Below are 19,577 nucleotides of genomic sequence, written 5' to 3'. Positions count from 1 at the left end.
TTTGCCGACCTCTTCTTGTTCCACTGACCTTTCCTAGCATTATCGATTTATTCTTGAGCTCGTTCATAAAGTTTGCTGGTGAAAAATACCGGGGTAGGTCACCAAGCTTTTCTCCAGAGGTGGCGATATTATATGACTGTATAGGCCTTTACTAATTAAAGTCTTTAAAAATCTATATTTTCCGATAAGGATAATTGAGTTACTTACCCACTTTTCAGGGACACAGTCTCTGGTTGCATTAGAGTGTCCTCGATGGGACGGTCGAACTGTGTAGATTGGTTGTACTTGGCCCTGAGAGGATAATCCAGACTGTTTCTGTGAATTGGAGTTGGAGGAACAATGCCATATCGTTTCCATATGGATACTGTTGGTGTGGCATGAAGCTGAAACCAAGGCTGTTGTTGCTGGGCAACGGCAGTGGTGGTCGTAGGTCGAGGATGCTGGAAATTAGAATAAAATAGAGACAATAAATATTCTCATTAACTTATTGTTTAGTTTTTACTACTCACTGAACAACAATAAGAAATTTAGCGTCCAAAATGAAATGTAGAAGCAGAGTTTAACACGGCAGTTACACCCAAATGTGGAAAAGAACTTCGAGACATTAATTTTCTATTCCATTGACAGGAGGAAAACAAAAGGAGAGGACAATCAGTTGGAGGGGGGAAGATCCTTTCTACCGTGATGGAGTCCGCTAGTTTTTTTTTTTTTTTTTTTTGTAGTTGTTGGCGCATCGGCTTCTGTGGCCATAGTGCACCTCCCAAGGTTTTTGCAGTACTTTTGATCCAAGCCCGAGGCGGGATTCGAACCCGCGACCTTTGGGTTGCCAGGCAGGCACTTTACCCACCCGGCTAGCCCGGCCGGCTAAAGAGTCTGCTAGTTAGTGGTCTGATTGCAAAAGAAAATCCCGGTGAGGCTGAATTTTCATACTTTCTACGACGAGTTAGTTTAGCAACGATGGAAAAGTTAGTTTGATGACGGTCAAGGAATCAAACAATGTTGGTGTGAATAATACTTTTTTGAGATGGGGAAATATTTCTAAGGTAACAGTTCAGCCACCCACCAATGTTAAAGAAATAAATTTATAAATAAATAGATTAATTAATCAATCTACAAACTTGTAGCTTTTATATAAAAGCTACAGGCTTTTGTATAATAATTTATTATAAGTTAATTAATAGAAACAATATTAATTAATACTGTAATAAATATAATTAATATTAAAACAATTAATTAAAAATAAATTCACATAAGCATCCTGGTTGCGCTGTTGAATAAATCTCATATTACTTTTTTTTGTAGTGTACTCTTGTAACTTTGCAGGCCTGCAGTTCGTCAGCATTTTCATGATTATCCCAAACAAATGACAGATTTTGCACGCTACGTATAATGAGGTGCTTGCGTTTCGCAAACACACTAACTGTGCATGAAACAATCTACAGATGAGCTATTCCAATATTGTGCTGGAGGAAAGAAAGCCTGTGACATAGAGGTGTACTGGCCATAAGACTTCCTGGGAACCCCCAGGTGGGCCGGAGGCTGGTGTGATTTTCAATTTACACTCTGACCTCCGATACATTTGGGGACTAATAAATGAAAACTAAATGCACAAAAATCATAATAAGAAAAATATGGACCTTCCTTACCCACAGTAATATATGAGTCAAGTCGTTTGAAAATGTTTTGTTTGGCTGTATAGTAGTCGCATCAACGCAGTTAGAGTTTGATAAAAGCAGCACCACCAGATTGCCGTTGCGGCTACTATACATATTCATACAAGGTAGTGGGACTGTGGCCGCTGTGGTGTGGTTATGACAAGTGCGACTTCTTGGCACAGTATGTGGGATAGGCAGCTGTATAGATTTTACAGACACCACCGAATTCTGGAATGTTAATCCCTTTAGCTCTTAATTCCTGTTAATTGGACCGCCCATTGATTCAAGAATCTATATACAGTATCTCAAATGCCTCAAAATATATGTTAAAAATTCCAATAGCGAAAAGTACGTTAGTGTGAAATTAGTGAAAATGAACGATGACGAAAATAAGAGTGTCAAAGAATATGAACAAGATAATTTTTCAATAGAATCAAAATGTAAATTCTGTAAAAATTGCATAATTTGTTGCTACAGGTTGTTACATAAATACAATTTATATAGTATGTCATATAATTATTTATTTGAAGCATATAAAATATTTTTAATTTGTCTGCTACGCAAGTTGCATGTTAGAGATCATTTACCAAACCAAAGTACATCTTAAGGCGGTTGCGTAATTCGATGACCTAGACCAAGTTGAAAAGTTTTATTGTCATGAATTCTAAAAAAAGACACTAATGAAAATCAATAACGAAGATATAATTTCTGAAATTGCGATAAAAGATAAATCACTAAGAACTAAAATAACAGAACATATTTTCTTTTTTTTTTTATAAATAATGTATCTACCTATCTGTGAATTATTATACCTACTTGATTTAAATGTGATTTGTATGATTTACATTTGTGTTCATTATTTGTAATTAGATTTATATTATATATTATAACAAAATAAGCTTTTATCTATGGTTGTCAAACTGTTACCATTTATATTAAGAATCGTTGAATAAATGAAAAAAATATTTTGTTTTCTTATAAAATAATTAATTGTGATTTTTATTTAAAATTCATTAGAAAATTAATGATGGATAATTACTCTAGTTATTTGTAATCCCCCCCTCCCCATACTTCCTCACAATGTGGCCATGAACACTATACACTAGTATGAAACCGCTACAAGTTTTCCCCAATAAGAATTGTTGACCCAGTTCGCCTCTACTGTGAATGTCATTCATTATGCAAACAAAGGTTATCATGCTGGTCACGGTAGTTATCCCGATCTTGAATTTTAAGTGAAGATAGTTAGGGAAATAGAAATTTAATCCGAAAAACTCTAATTAAGCAAAATTCCATTATGTACATTAGAAGGCAACTGAGAAAATATATCTTCAAGTATTTCTTCTGAAAGTTCGATTTCACTAACATTTGTTGTTGGGTTTTATCAGCATCAACGACTAAGGCCATATTGCTTGTGTATATTGTCTGTAAATTGTGTGCTCCGTGATCGATTTTCTGTTCGCTAGACGAAAAACCCGAGTTTCTGGGAATAAAAACCACGCTACCCTCACCTGAGACCGATTAACTCAGCCACGTTGTGAAAACGGCCCATAAAAATTCCTCATGTCATCGACGGAACTCAGACCGTTTCCACCTGGTGTGGGAAGCACGGCGATTCTATTAACTGTGCAACCCGCGAGGGCTTCACTAGCAGAAAATCATCCACAGAAAAGTTTTATCAGCAACGCGTCAAGGAAGTGACCTGGAGGGAGGGTAACCAAATTGTAGAAAGTGCAATGTATTCCATAGTGTAGGAAATAACACGAATTTTTAAATAAAATGTTTAGCACTTTTTGGGGAAAGAGGAATTCAACTGTGCGCCCTTGAATATAATCAGCAAAAACATAGCAGCTTCACCTCCCAGTGCTTATATGAACTAGTTAAAATAAGTAAATTTTCTGTTTATATTATACTGCTGGACAACCACACGGTCAGAGGAGTTTACAAGATAGAGAGAATACAAGAAGCAGCACAGTACTTAGCAGTCACGGGCTTGAACGCCGATCATTCAAGGCACGTGTGGGCGCCTCCGTAGCCAGGTGGGAAGGAGCAGCAGTGCGTAGCACACGCTTCTTGATTAGACTGGGGTTCGAGCCCGTCACCACCAAATACGGAGGATGCGGAAAGGTCAAGGAATGACCACCGCATATTCCCGGAGCAATATGGCCTTAGTTGCTAATGCTCCTAAAAACCAAATAACAAAAACAACAAAGGCACGTGTACTTATGCACCCTCGCGATTGACCACCCGGCTAAGGGGGTTTTAGTTTGCCAATATAAAAATGGGATGACTAACAATATTTTACGTACAATTTCACCAATTCAAAGAGGAGAACTATTGAGGAATTCCTGTGACCAGACAAAATCTAACCGGTGTCAATAATGCAAAATTAGTTTAAAGATTGTAATTTATCTGGGATGCACAGCACCATAACATTATATACGTCACTGTTATGATCATCTACTCAAGCATCACATTTTTTAAAAATACTTTATGGATACTAAGGGTGTTTTTGTTGCAGGGTTTCGGCGACTGGACATACTGCGTTGTATATATTATGTCTATAAATTGCGTGTGTTCTGTGGTTGATTTGCCTGTTTGCTGATTGAAAAATCTGAGTTTCCGGAGAGGGGGGGGGGGGGGGCGGATATTGCTCTCCTTGCCAGAGACCAACTTTACTCAACCACGTTGGGGGAAAAAGGCCCATAAAAATTGCTCACGGTGTCGAGGGGATTCGAATTCAGGTCTTTTTTTACCCCGGTAGGGAAAGAAGGCGATTCTAACAACTGTATTACCATCAAGGGCGGATACTAAGGTGACTAAATAAAATCCTGGGAAAACTGCATATTATATCTAGTGGAATCCTATACACAACTTTTGAATGAAAACTGTGATGGATTATTCTGACTCAGACAAATTCTTATCTTAGTAAAACTGTTCTCTTCTACAATGGACTCGTATTAACTGTCGTATCGGACACATATTAGAAGTAGCGCAGTCAGCAATTCTATTTTGGGGAGGGGAACCTGTACGTTCCACTGTCCGTAGCTTTTACAAGCACCATTACGCGAAAGAATATTTATATAACCTAAAATTAAATGTAGGCAGCTTTAGCCCTTCCCGTGGGTGCGCTTATGCATATTAGGCATCCTTACAGCAGAAGACGTCATGGTGGAGACCAGTGTTGATCCAGAGTGTTTGCACCGCGGATGGGGGGAATGTAAACTTCGGGGGATGCATGTAGTATATATTTTATTATTATTTAATATTAATAACATATGTATATGTTACAAACAAATCTGTATATTTATGAATGTTATAATAAGAGAATATGAGAGAACAAAATAGGAAACAAAAAGAAATATTTATTATTTAACATCTAAATACTAATAGTCAGTTCACAAAAACCACATTACTAACAATAATCACGATTTAATAATATGAAAATCGCCGATTAAAATTTGGAAAAAAAAGTCATACAAATTATAATCGAACATGCAAGTATTATAATAATCTTATTCTTTGCATATGTATCATTTATTAATTTTTCCTATAACTCATTCTTGCCTTCTAAGCTTATCTTCATGCAATCTTGCAATATTACAGTACAGATACATATATAATAAAAAGATTACAAAATGTACTGTTCATAGGGCTGAGACCAAACAGCATACAAAGGAAGCATTAGCCACAAGTAGACTCTTGTGAGAATTTGAAAACCATAGAGTGAAACTGCCAACGATTGAAATAGTGGCTGCAGTAGATTCCTCTCTATTCCTGGATATCGTTTAGCCCTTCCCCTGAAAGCCGCGGGACACTATAATTACAACAGCATCCGTCACTGAGGTACCAATTCAGGCGAATCTATTCACGACCTGTGATCCAGTCGTTGTCTTGTTTGCGATAAACAAACAAAGAATTAGTCGTAAATAGACCGTTTGTGTGAAACACTATCAAGAGATGGTTTGTGTGAAAATAAAGGGAACCTGAAAACCATAAAACGAAAATGCTGCCACTTGAAATAGGGGCTTTTAGTTACAATTTGTGCAGCCAGAAATATTGCCCGTTTAATTATTTTGAAAATTTCGTCTATTTTGAATTTTAGCGATTTATTTTCGCCGTGTACCACCTAACCGATTACTCCATGTGAGCATAATTATAATGATGTGAATTTTTGAGTTGTGTTTATTTGACATAAATTTATTGAATTCGTATCTTATAATTACAATATTGTGTGAACTGATAAATAGCCCCTAAAAAGCGCAGTAAGAAGAAAATTTCAATTAAAATTAAACAAAAAATTTGGGCGAAAATTTCAATGTCCGAGGTCTTTGAGCGAATATTAAAATAGAAATTATTATACTATTTTTCGCCGGGGGAGAGGATTTTATTCTGCCGGAGGTGGAACTCACTTCCACCTGGATTCAACACTGGTGAAGACGTTGTTAGTAACTTAATTTAATCTAAAGAGACCCAATTATCTACAGCGAATGTTCACGGCCAAGGACATCGAGGGGAATGTTGCAGGTCGGTCGACTTTCTTGGGTCCGGACTACTAAGAGAAACTGAAAAGAGCCATTAGAGGGCATAGTAAGCAGGCTTGTCCAAGAGCGTACTAGTTCTCACTGTATCTCTTGCCTGCTAACATAATAGATCCTCTAAATCAATTGAGAATTGATTGTGAAGAATTCTTTTCAGAGATTATGCTACAAAACGGACATTATGCAGAAGGCAAAACCGCAGTTTTTAATAATAACACCCACCCAATTGCATAAAACTCAAGATTTTGATCTGTTTATTGATTTGTGGTAACAATCTGCGTGACTTTGTTTTAACAATATATTTACTTTGTTTCAGATGATTTTACGTTAAATTCTACCAGTAATTGATTAAATGTTTTCTCCTCGACAACCTCTTCCCTCTAAGTTTGCTTTCTGTGCCCAGGGAGATACCGGCAATAAATACAATGGTGACATTTCTGAATTCCTTATTGAATTCTGTCATTGAGCCAAGGGGAGCACCTAATTGGCTACATGCCTAATTTAAGGCACATTCTACGTAGTTTTAGTTACATTCTATAGAGTTTCAAGAGGAACTGTGGAGTTTGCCAATGTGCACTCCCATACAGAGTACCGAACCAATGCAAATGCCTTTGATCCAAGACCCCTCCCGAAGATCATATTTTAGTTTTTCTTAACAAATGTGCGATAGGGTCTCAGACTACCTAAATCCAGCACTGCACTTGTGTCTTTAAATATAATTTATATTATTTTCAGATACAGTATATCGATCTAAATTTGTTTTTCATATACGCATATAATATACGCCGTGTTTACTAATTTACACCGACAAAATTGTAATCATGGTAATTATTATAAATATAACCACATTTGTGGCAGAAAAAATAGCCATCTTTCATTAATTAAATGCAGGGGCCCTCTATAGCGAGGGGTGGGCCCCGCAGGGCTGCGTTAACGCTACGGCCAAACCGGCCATGGCCGGGGATCTCATTTTCAGTGTAAATATTTTCTAAAGTAGTGATAAAATTTTCTAATAATAATAATAAACAAGAAAATGTGTAATATAAAAGCATACTTAAACTTAACTTGTTAAGTGTTTAAATTTTATTTTTATACCTTTTTATTGTACAATGAATAAGTTAAAAGTTTCTATTAAAATTGGTTTATTGTTACTTTTTTCAAGTCAAAGAACATAAAACATTTTTACCTCTCATTTTACATTTTTATCAAGGAATTCACAATATAAATATAAAAACCTATGTAGTATTTGTATTTATATATATGGTGCTATATATATATATTAAAGGAGCCTCAGATTTAAATATGGCCGGGGGCCTCTTTCATCCTTAATCCGGCCCTGGGGTGGGGATTCTTGTCGGTTGCCGATGTGAAATGAAACCATGGATTCAGTGAATACGCACTTTCAACTCCATGAATGTGTCAAATAAGAAAAGTTTGAAACCACTTAACTAGACTAAGATTAAATTTTCTCTAAAATTTAAATGACGAGTAGGGGAAAAAAAAACCAGCAAGGGATGAAGCGACGATGATTTATTCTCTTCTATCTACAATACTAATATTTTGCATGTTCCCTGAGTACTGTAATCGGAACGTGACATGGTACCATTAATAATTTCAGGGCACTGTCATTGCGTCTTCTTGAAAAGTAATTATCCTGTCACGAACCACGCACCAAGACTAATAAACATTGCGCGAGGTTTGAGCCTTTGAAAAGAAAAGTTAAAATAAAAGATTTCTGTGCGAAGATCTTTAGTGTATAATGCTACTGCGTGCTGAGACTATTTAGCAGCGATACGAAAGGATAAATGCTATAAACCGCAAACGCAGTAATATTTCCTTTATCAGTGGCGTTTTCTTCTTTTATCAAGGATTACGCAGATATCCCATATTCAGACATTCGCGATATGTTGAGTTTTATAAATGCTTATTCATAACAAAACGCACAATGGGTTTCTCTAAGATTTCTACGGACGATAATGCAACTATTATAGCAGTTTTATGTTTTAAGGTGCAAGGACCGACTTGCACCATAAAGTATACCGGATTATCCCAAGGCCAACAACGTGTACAGTAAGTAAACTAAGTAGATGCATGTTTTGTGATCACATGATCACATTTTTCCGAGGTTCAAACGCTATTGTTTGGTAAGAAAGGTAGATACAGAGCAGATGCAGGGCTCGAGGGCCTGTGCAATTATTTTTCAGCGATACCTATCTATCTTGACGCTGCTCGCTTACGAATTGACCATCCGTTATATATATGATATATTATATAAAGCATAACAGTATTGATTATAAAAAATATATATTAAGTTTTATTCTTAATTATTATTACTACGCTGTATAACTTTATATATATATAACATGGATAAAAGCAGTGTGAATTATATATATGTATGCATGTATGTGAGCGCCTCTGAATTAAATGGAATACACTCGTGGGGGCCATATTCCTTTTGGGTTTTACTCCATTTAGTCACAAAAATATGTATTCCACCGTCTACAAGAGGGTGCATCATCTTATTAGACCAGGGCGTTAAAATTTCTTTTGGCGACCTTTTAATACATACAAAATACATACATACGCAAAATACATACATGCAAAAACTTATATCAATATAAACCAATAACCACTTGGGAAATTTTATTTAATTTAATTTATACTTTATTAAATCATTAGCTTTGTTGTTAGGAAGCTCGAAAATAAACTAATGGCAAATTCGCATAAAAAGAACCCTTACTTGGCATTAAAATTGCCTTCTTAAGTTTCAGTTGATGAAAAATATCGAATTATAAAGCAGCGCATTTAAGCCTAGGACAATATATTTTTTTCAGAATTGTATTAACACATTACCAGTGTCTAATTAAAATATCAAAGTGATACTTTTTTTTCGTAATAGTCGTGACTGTACGCAATAAATTATTAATCTGATGAATAAGAATATTATTATTTTACGGGTTATTTAAAAGAAGAATAATGAGACATTCTTGTCGCCTCAGCTTCCAGAACTCCTGACTAGTCAGTGCCTGCTCTTCCCCCCCCCCCCAATCCGTTTTGAATACCGAGAACTATATTTTAAGTAACACACCACTTGAAGTTAGGGCGCTGGTAGCCGCCTTCTCCTATTCACGTGTCCCTGGTTACGAGTGTGTATATATCATACGGATATATCTAACCATTCTGTATGTGTGTTCATGGATAAAAATTCTTCATTTCAGCCTTGCATTGAGTACGTGCACACACCAAGGACGAAATAAAATAGGGCAAATACTCTCTTGCATTTCAAGTCTTTCAAATGTGGTTTCGAACGTTTTGTTTCGATAGCGCACAGTGTCACATTTCAGAATATGGTAAGTGATCGTACTAATATAGTACCTGATGGTGTAACTAAGTATGGCAAAATAGACACCGGCAACAGCTGTCGAATGAAATCATTTAAAAAATATGATTACAATTTTTATTACTGAAATCAATTAATATTATAATACAAATAATTTTCTTGTATATTTAATAAATATGTTAATATATTTAATTTTAATTAACAAATTAAAAATATAATGAAAAAGAAGGTTGTGGTGGTTCCCAATTGCATTTACAGCTCCCCCTCATCTTGGGGCGCCACTGCACCTCAGTATATCCGACCTTGAGTAAAGGCGCATTGATGAAATATGGACACAAGAACCAAAAAGTTTTAGTTCCGCTGCCATTAACAATTACCAACATGCCTTCAGTTATACTTTTAATAAAGCTAGAACATCTGGGGGAGTCGATTTATTAAGGTTTTTTAGGACTGTCCTGAGATAATGATATTAAATTAGTGCCAGAGGGTTTTTCTTTGGGGACGGTTGAGCGTCACAGAGGCTGCTTTGAACAAAAGAAATTTTTGGATTTTGATTTTTAGTTTAGAACGATTTTATTTGGGACAGGCTGAACACTTGTTGCCCCTCCCTGGTTGGCTCCTGTTTGGAAAAAAAAAAGGCGTAATGAGATTCACTAGAAAATTAACTTTGCCTTGTTGACCATCACGGGTAGGAACAGCGGTTACAGTCACTGTCCTTGCACATCGTCATCATCATTGTTCTGCCAAGGGAAGGTCCAAGCATCAACAGATACTTCTCTATATCTCCTTATTAGCATTAGCATTAGTAGAGGCATTTTTCCACTTCACCCCTCTGTTCGTATGAAATACCTGTCCAGCTGAGCCTTAAACTTATTTAGGCTATTAACTTCCACGACAAAGGATGGAAGTTATTCCACCAACCAACCACCCGCTGGCTAAAGGCAAATTTCCTCACGTCTATCCTACATCTGTCTTCTCTCAGTTTGAATTTATGCCCTCTCAGGTGATTATTCTGAGCAAGAGGAAGAATCCCATCAGCATTGAGCATGCTCAAACCATTCAAGGCTTTATACACCTCTATCAGATCACCTCGCTGGTGCCTAGTCCCCAGACACTGTAATTTGCAAAACTTAAGCCTTTCTTCGTAAGAGCACCCCTTTGTTCCATTCACTAATCTTGTTGCCCTTCTCTGTACTCGTTCCAGCATCTCAACATCCTTCTTGAAATGAGGCCTCCAGACCTGTATACAGTACTCTAGGTGTGGGCTGACCATTGCCTTATACAAGGGAATAATCACCTCCTTATCCCTGCTAGAAAAATTCCTATATATCAACCACAATACACCATGAGCTACTCTTGCAGCCCGTCTGCACTGTCAGAAAACTTCATATCTGCCTGCACAACCACCCCCAGGTCCCTTTCATTCTCTACCACTGTCAGTGTAGTACCACAGAGTTGATACGTTGCTCTGGGGTTGCTGTTTCCCATATGTAGTACTTTACATTTGTCAATGTTAAACTCCATTTGCTACCTCTCAGCCCATCTGCTCAACCTTTCCAGATCCTGTTGCAGTAGCATAGTGTCAGTAGTGTCCTTGACAACCCTGCCAACCTTCGTATCGTCTGCAAACTTGGACATTAAGCTTGATATACCATCATCAATATCATTTATAAATACAGAAAACAATAATGGACCCAATACTGAATCCTGAGGGACTCCACTAATAACATTAGTCCACGATGAGCAGTTTCCATTGATTACCACTCTCTGTCTTCTCCCCCTCAACCACCCCTTTATCCATAGCAGCAATTTGCCTCCAGTGCCATACTGCTCCAATTTGTGCAGCAGTCTTCCATTATGCAACAGTATCAAAAGCCTTTCTAAGATCCAAGTGTATAATATCAAAGTTATTCCGTGCATCCAGTTCTTTTGTGACTGCATCATAGTATCCAATCAAATTGGTCAGGCAAGACTTCCCCTTAACAAAACCATGCTGTGTCTGAGCTATAACTGAAGTCTTGTCTAGATGATCCTGCAGTGCTTCTTTAACCAGTGCCTCCATTAATTTTCCGGGAACAGAAGTTAAACTAACAGGTCTATAATTACTTGTGTCGCCCTTTGATCCTCCTTTGTGAATTGGGGGTCACATTTGCACATCTCCAGTCCATGGGTACTTCCCCTGAGTCCAAGTAAGCTCTCATAATTATGTCTAAGGGTTTGCTTACTTCCTTTGCTGCCTCCTTTAATATAACTGGATAGATCCCATCCACCCCAGGTGCCTTTCTTGTATTTATCTTCAACAATTTCTCCTCCACTTTACTCTCAGTTATTACAAGATTCTCTAGCTTACTGCCAGAGTTGAATACACCTCTGGCATTCCCCTCGCTGAATAACTCCTAATGTGTGAATGTCGATGCAAAATATTCATTCAGTTTGTTAGCTACCTGAGCAAGATCAACAGTTGACCCATCGATATCAAGTGGACCAATCTGATTCATCCCCTTCCTTCTAGAGTTTACATAAGTAAAGAACTCCTTGCTGTTTTTCTTTGCATCCCTTGGCAAATATTTCTCGTAATCTACCTTCGCCTGCCTAACCTCCTTTGTAACTTGGTTACAGATCAACTTGTATCTATCATAGGCTTCTGTGTCATGTGTTAATTTGTATGTATCCCATGCATTTTTTTCTCTGCCATATGTCTCATTAGTTCATCTGACATGCACTTAGGCCTAAACCTTGAACAATATTTCTTGGTTGGCATGTAAAGCCTAGTAGCTTCCAAGATAAGTTCTTTGAATGCTTCCCATTTTGAATTTGCTGTTGGTAACATCATCAGTTGGTCCCACTGTATAGAATTTAAATACTGTCTCAGTCCATCGTAGTCGCCTTTACGAAAGCAATAACCCTTCCCTTTACCCCTAATGGTAGTTACCTCTTTGAGTAAATCCCACTTCAGCACACTGTGATCACTGCCACCTAGTGGTTCATTTACCCGCAGATTCTTAATGCATGAAGAATCACTACTGATAATCAAATCAAGAGACTCCCTCTAGTTGCCTCCCGAACATGCTGATGTAGAAAACAATCATCCAATAAATCCACAAAAGCCTTGCTAGTGTGTGAGTGACCAACCCACAAATTCCAGTCAATATCTGGGAAATTAAAATCCCATTATAAGACTCTCTGATTTACTGGCCCACTCTGTTTCCCTGTACAGTTTCTTATTATACTCATCAGTCATTAGGCCTATAGCACACCCCTACTCTCAATTTTGATCTCCCAATGCTTATGTCACACCAAACTGACTCGAGATTGCACTGTCCAGCAATGTTGACTGGCTTCACTTCCTTGGATTTTATGTATTTCTTAACTAATAGCATAACCCCCTCCTCCCTTCCTATCCTGTCTATCCTTTCTAGGCATTGTACTCCCCAAATTCCAGTTCTGCATTCCTTATATCTGTGTGACACCACGTCTCTGAAATCCCCACAATATCTGCCTTTGATGTTTTGAGCAATACCTCAAATTCATCAAATTTATTTACTAAACTCCTAGCATTGGTGTACACGCAAGTATACATGCACCTGTTCTTTTTCTTATCTACCCTAACACAACCTATGTGTTTATTTGTACCCCAATGATTCCCAGCAGTCTCTGAAATATCCTGCATCTTATTTTCCAGGCTGCGGCTCATTCCAATAGAAGCAGTGCAAGAATCACTTTCACCTCTGCCAGTGGCTACTGTTAATCTATTAGCCCTTGTATCCCCCCCAATCTAGCAGTTTTCCGACCCACCTATCACTGCCTTATCCTCAGCCTTTCTTTTCATCTCCTCATAATTTATCTGTCACAGTTTTTCTGAATATCCCTGTGGTTCCCTTCCTCTGAACTTTTCCCGGTGCTACTATAACGTGTAGTCTATCGCGTGATATACGGTTTACCAGACGCTATAGTATGAGAATACACTACAGCCTGCGGGCTACTGGCACTATAGCATGCTGTCTACCGGACTCTATAGAATGATAAAAATAGCTAAAAATCTTCAATTTAAATGGGGTTAAGCTCTGTGCTAACCATCTTACCTCGTGCATTGTGAGAAACAGTGACTCCCCACAGTTCTCTGCACATGTTATGCCAGTCAGTTATAGTACTGTAAGACTTTCCTATTAGAGTAACTGCCTTATCCATTGATATTTTCAGTTCGAAAAAGAACACCAGTTCTAAAATTTTGTACAAACTCACTCAGATTGCAGCGTAATTTGTTGTTCATGTTCGTATAATGGAAGAATGCATTGCCTTTCCGGACAGAAAGTGAAGTTTAATACCCTTTACGCGAACAACGAAGTATATGCCTATATTCTTCACTTCTGTCACGTTTTCTTTTTTCTTGCACGACGCTACCATATCGATGACAAGGCCCTACGTCTTGGGGTACGTCCAGAAGATGGTGTTCATGTAAAATGCAACCACAGTGTCTTCTGTCAAGATGACACTTCTGTAGAAATCTTTCAATAGCATTGCCGAGGGCAAAAATTTTAGACTTCTATTCTGGAACTTCAGGAGGATTCTAATGCACGAGGTAAGATGGCTGGCACAGAATTTAACACCATTCAAATTGACGAAGCAAGATTTGCTGGTCGACGGAAATATAATCGTGGGAGAATGCAAATGGCGACCAAACTCCTCTCTGTCCGAAGATAGTAACGCAGTTGTACAAAACAACAGGAACTATGGACCAAGATGGTCTTGGCACACCCAGGGTCCTGAGCTGGATATTATCATTCTTCTCTTTCTTGGTGATTCCCTTCTACTTCTTTCTCTCTCTCTCTCTCTCTCTCTCTCTCTCTCTCTCTCTCTCTCTCTCTCTCTTAGGGTAACTTGGGAATTTTTGCAGCATAAGCCTCAGGCTTCCTTGCACCATATAGCTAATAATAATAATAATAATAATAATAATAATTTATGGGGCCTTGGATTTTGGTCTCAAACAAGGCTCTGATTGTCGGTATTTTTATGTTCAACGGCGTGACAGGCACTTTGATCCCCATCATTGAACGGGAATGTGAACTTGGTTCAGTGATTCATTCCGATGAGTGGGCTGCGAAAGCAGTCTAAATGCCATGGGCTACCGGCATTTTACGGTGAACCATCAAGAAAATTATGTCGATCTAGTGACAGGCGCACGCAAGCGATTAAACGGTCATGGTTGGATTTCAAAACACGTATTCTAAAGAAAATGAGAAGCATTAACAGTAAGCTTTTTCAATATCACCTTGATCACTTTTGCCTGGAAAGTGCTAAGAAAGCAACTGCATATCATTAATTTAAATATATAAATAAATAAATAAGATATTTATTGTAAGATTCACCGGTACACGTAGGTACCACGACTCTACAATGCCATTCACGGCATCATGCTAGGGGTTAACAAGCGGCAGAGATAACCTCGCCGGTAGTATAAAAATTAAATTATAGCCAGATTATATATACATAAACAGTTCTTATAGCAGATAATATTGACTTGGAAGGAAAACTAATACAAAATATAAATAACCAAAATAAAACAAATTGCGATAACAAACGATAGTTTCCTTGAGTCCGGTTTTCTGTGAGATTCTTACCCAGCTGTAACGATCTGAGATCAATTGGTAGTTGTAGAGACCACGTACAGATCTAGGATAAGCCGTCTATTCTTTTTAACATCTATTATTTTAAACAAGTCAGCATCCAAGGATTGGACTAGATGGAACTTTAAAATATAGCCTCGAAGGAAGAGCAAGCAGCTTGGGAGTGGAGCGGAGATCTGGTTGGGGGATCCGCCAGCACACGGTGTCCCAAATGTTGGGCGCTGAGACTCTGCGATCATTTTTACAGTGAAGATGAATCTTATCTCGTGCATTAATGCTGAAAAGCTTGTTAAATTCAGCGCTTTGGCCATCGGTGTTGTGTGCTGCTGTGGTGAGAGATGACACTTTCAGGTTGCCCACTTCACGAGCCAGTATTCTGGGGCTTTTGTACTATTTAATGTACTATTGCACTTTTATTTAATGTACTAAATGTACTATTTAACCTGTTTGTGTATCATTTATAAAGGATATTTAATATTTACTCTTTATTAAAAGGGCGCCTCCATAGCCAGGTGGGAAGGAGCAGTAGCACACTCTTCTTCCGGGATTCGAGCCCGTCACCACTAAATACGGAGTACGGAAGATGCGGAAAGGTCGGGGAATGACCACCGCATATCCCGGAGCAATATGGCCTTAGTTGCTAATGCTCCTAAAAACCAAATAACTAACTTTATTAAAAATCATTTAGCGCATAATTTATTTTTTTCTCACATTCATATTTATTCGTATATCATATTTTTAGTGTGGGACGCTATAGTGTGAGAATAGTGTATTCTCACACTATAGCGTCCAATAGACAGCATAGCGTGGAGTAGACCACACGCTATAGTAGCACTCTTTTCCCTCTGTCATACCCTACATCAAACCCTCACATCGCAACGCCTGTCCAATCCAATTTTTCTTCCTTCTGGTTATTTCAGTCAAATATTTCTTCTCATCAACCCTTCTCATTTCTTACTTTATTCACCCATCTTATCTTTTCCATCTTCCTCCTCCCTACCCATATCTCAAAACTTTGCAATCTTTTAACATATATTCTCCGTATTCACGTCTTTGCTCCATAAAGTACTAAATTCCATACAACACATCTTACCAATCTTTTCCTTAAACCAATTCCTATCTCCTGCACAAGTCTTCTCCGTTTCCCAAAAACCTTTTTTACCCACTGCACTGCTATGCTTATTTCTCTGCTGCTCTTTACTTCTTCCACCATTAGCTTTCTCAGATACTTGCTCACCTTTTCTATTTTCTCTCCTCCAATCTCAAATAGTGACAGTTTATTATTCAGTTATTTTTTTGTGTCAGTTTGATAAAGTAGATTGTAAACATAATAAATCAGTCCTGGGCGGATATAAATTTTTAATTTTAGATACCTATCGTCTGGACACCCCATATTTAAGTGAGCTAGGGTGTGAGGATCTGTGGTTATTTTTCGAAGCCAAAAGGGGTCCGCGAGCAAAAAAGTTTGTAAAACACTGGTCTAAAATCTTATGCACTTTGTCACTGGAGTGTGAAAATAAAATGTTCTCCACATTGGTAAGTATTAGTATTAGTCATATAGTACGAGGAAAGCCACAAAATTTCACCCTTATTTGTATTTTAGTGTTCCTTTATTCATCTCAATCAGGTCCCCTCTTAGGGCGACTGATTGCTAAGCTCAGTAAACCGCCATATTCGAAGTAAGTGCACGAATTTTGTAAACACGTTTATTTTATAGATATAAAGGAGTACAGACCACGTAATTCTTCTGGGAATGAATATTCCGACTGCCTTTTCTGCCGATTCTTTTATGTAGATGAAACAATCGCGTGATTACTTGCGATGACCTGATAAACGGAATATTAATTATAGTACGAGGAAAGCCACAAAATTTCACCCTTATTTGTATTTTAGTGTTCCTTTATTCACCTCAATCAGGTCCCCTCTTAGGGCGACTGATTGCTAAGCTCAGTAAACTGCCTTATTCGAAGTAAGTACACGAGTTTTGTAAACACGTTTATTTTATAGATATAAAAGAGTATAGACCACGTAATTCTTCTGGGAATGAATATTCCGACTCGATTCTTTTATGTAGATGAAACGATCGCGTGATTACTTGCGATGACCTGATAAACAGAATATTAATTATATATAAGCTGAGAAACAAACCTCAAATAACAAAATAAAACGAAAAATAAGAGTGAACTCTGTTTTTTTCTTTTTTATTGTTATAAATACTAATATATAGGACTGATTAACCTATTAAAGTGATCGAGTAACATCTAAAGAAAATTAACGAAACAAACAAACAAGCAAGCATATACGAGGTGTGTATTAGAAGTATCCGAATAATAATCCTTGAGACAACACAGTGCACTGCGACAAAGTGTAATATGTTTAGACATGTCTCATATTTTTACTATTATTATCATTAGTCATATGGTACAAGGAAGCCTGAGGCTTATACTACACCAGCCAAAAAAAAAAAAAAAAAAAAAAAAAAAAATCGGAATTATCCCGAGAGAGAGAGAGAAGTAGAAGGGAATCAATCACCAAGAAAAAGAAGAATGATAGTATCCAGCTCAGGACCCTTGGTGTGCCAAGCCCATATTATCCCCAAGCAGTAAGCAGTTCGCCTATTACAACCTGTTACTGTTAGCCGATAACAAATACGTGTTTTCCCACCCCTTCGTATATCAAAAAGTGCTAGACGGTAAATTAGAGGTTTCTGTGTGTAAACACAAGCCTTTAGGCTAAGAGGCCGGTTGAATAGCACAACCCCCATACAAACACTCACTAACATACATAAATATGGCCTTTACAGAATTTTGTATTCATCACATTGCTTGATGCGGAGTTGGGGGAAACCCCCGGAGCCGTATTACAATTAACACTATACACTATGTTCATGGTGCCCACAACCTGGGGCTGGGGACAGAGATTGCTTAATATGGGGCATGTTTTGCTGGCAAGAACTAGGATTCACTAGTGAAGTCTACGGGAGGCTCTTAGGAGACCATGTGTACCTAGCCATGTTGCATTTTTTCCCCGACAGAAAGAGGATCTTCCAAGACGACAATGAGCCGTAATAGTAGTAGTAATAGGGGTTTTAGAGCATCGGCGATTAAGGTCATATTGCTCTGTATATACTGTCTGTAAATTGCTTGTGTTCTGTAGTCGATTTTCTGTTTGCTGAACGAGAAACCCGAGTTTCCGGGAGAAAAAATCATGCTGCCCTCACCTGAAACTCACTAACTAGCTACATTTTGAAAAAGGCCCATAAAAATTACTGGCGCCATTGACAGGACTCGAACTCATGTCTTTTCCAACCAGTGTGGGGAGGACGGCGATTCTATTAACTGTACACACACAGAGCCGACCCCAATTTTTTTGGGGCCCTGTTCAAAACGTATACGGGATATTTTTGTAATAGTGATTTTTTTATTTTTTTCAAATTTTACAGCTCTTGCAGTGATGATAATGTGGGTTATTATACATTAAGACGGCGGTAGGCTCGTTGAGAGAAATTTGTAAAAGAGGCAGATGATATTATTTAGACCATTTGAGCACGGGGCCCTGTTCGACTGAACCGGTTGAACATGCTTGTGGCCGGCGCTGGTCTACACACAAGGGCATAAGGCGCCGTGTCATCGGGTTCACACTGTGCACGAGAAGTTCGAATTTGGAATCTAATTAAAAAGTTATCATCTCTTGATTGGCCTCCAAATTCATTTGACTTCAATCCAATTGAACACCTGTGGGATGTTTTGGAACGGGAAGTGAGGCGTACGAACACGCAACCGTCATCTATTTGGATACTGTGGAATGGTTTGCAGGCAACATATCTGCAGATCCCTAAGGACGTCTTCGGACATCTATTGGAGTTAATGCCTAGGAGAATAACGGCTGTTATTCATGCAAACGCTGGCTCGACAAGGTATTAGTTAGGTGTCATAATTCAGTGACCGACTTGGAAATCGACTTCCATAAAGTCTGTTTCCCAGTTTTGCTGGACAAAGGATCGGCGTTCCCGGAAAAAAGCCTTGCCGTCCTTGTCTGAGAGTGACTAACTCTCACGGAGTGAAAATGCCAATAAAAGTTCGTCGCATCATTGAGAGGAATCTAAGCTGGGCTTTACCACTGGTTGTGGGGAGGATGGTAGTTCTAACCACTTGCTAAACGCGACGACTGTATCTTAGGTATGGATCCCAGCTAGCCTTTGAATTTCCCCAAATCGTTGGCTCATGAAAGCAACTTATTCCAATTAGAAAAATATTCGCTGGCTAAAACAAAACTTCTATAATCAAGCATATGCCTCTTCCCTCTTTGCTTCGGTCTCAGGAGTGGGCAGAAAGGATTTTGTCCCAGGAAACTCGGATTTTTCGTCCAGCAAAACATATATGGATGAGAGAACGCACGCAATGTATGGACATATTAC

The 19,577-nt window shown here is 38.2% G+C and overlaps 1 protein-coding gene across 1 annotated transcript in view; it reads right to left on the bottom strand.

Annotated features, from left to right (window-relative positions):
- The window catches only part of LOC150086805 (cilia- and flagella-associated protein 276), a 31,714-nt gene that overhangs the window by 7,868 nt on the left and 4,269 nt on the right, over positions 1-19,577 (bottom strand). The window contains exon 2 of the mRNA XM_090372274.1: positions 208-440. Coding sequence (XP_090228400.1) covers positions 208-440 — 233 coding nt within the window. The remainder of the gene's footprint in view (positions 1-207; positions 441-19,577) is intronic.

Source organism: Mastigoproctus giganteus, chromosome 4, assembly GCF_048544385.1.
Source record: "Mastigoproctus giganteus isolate SK-2022 chromosome 4, ASM4854438v1, whole genome shotgun sequence".
In the NCBI taxonomy this organism is placed as follows: domain Eukaryota; kingdom Metazoa; phylum Arthropoda; class Arachnida; order Uropygi; family Thelyphonidae; genus Mastigoproctus; species Mastigoproctus giganteus.
The sequence above is the reverse complement of the archived record's forward strand: the minus strand, read 5'-3'. Positions and strand labels throughout refer to the sequence as shown.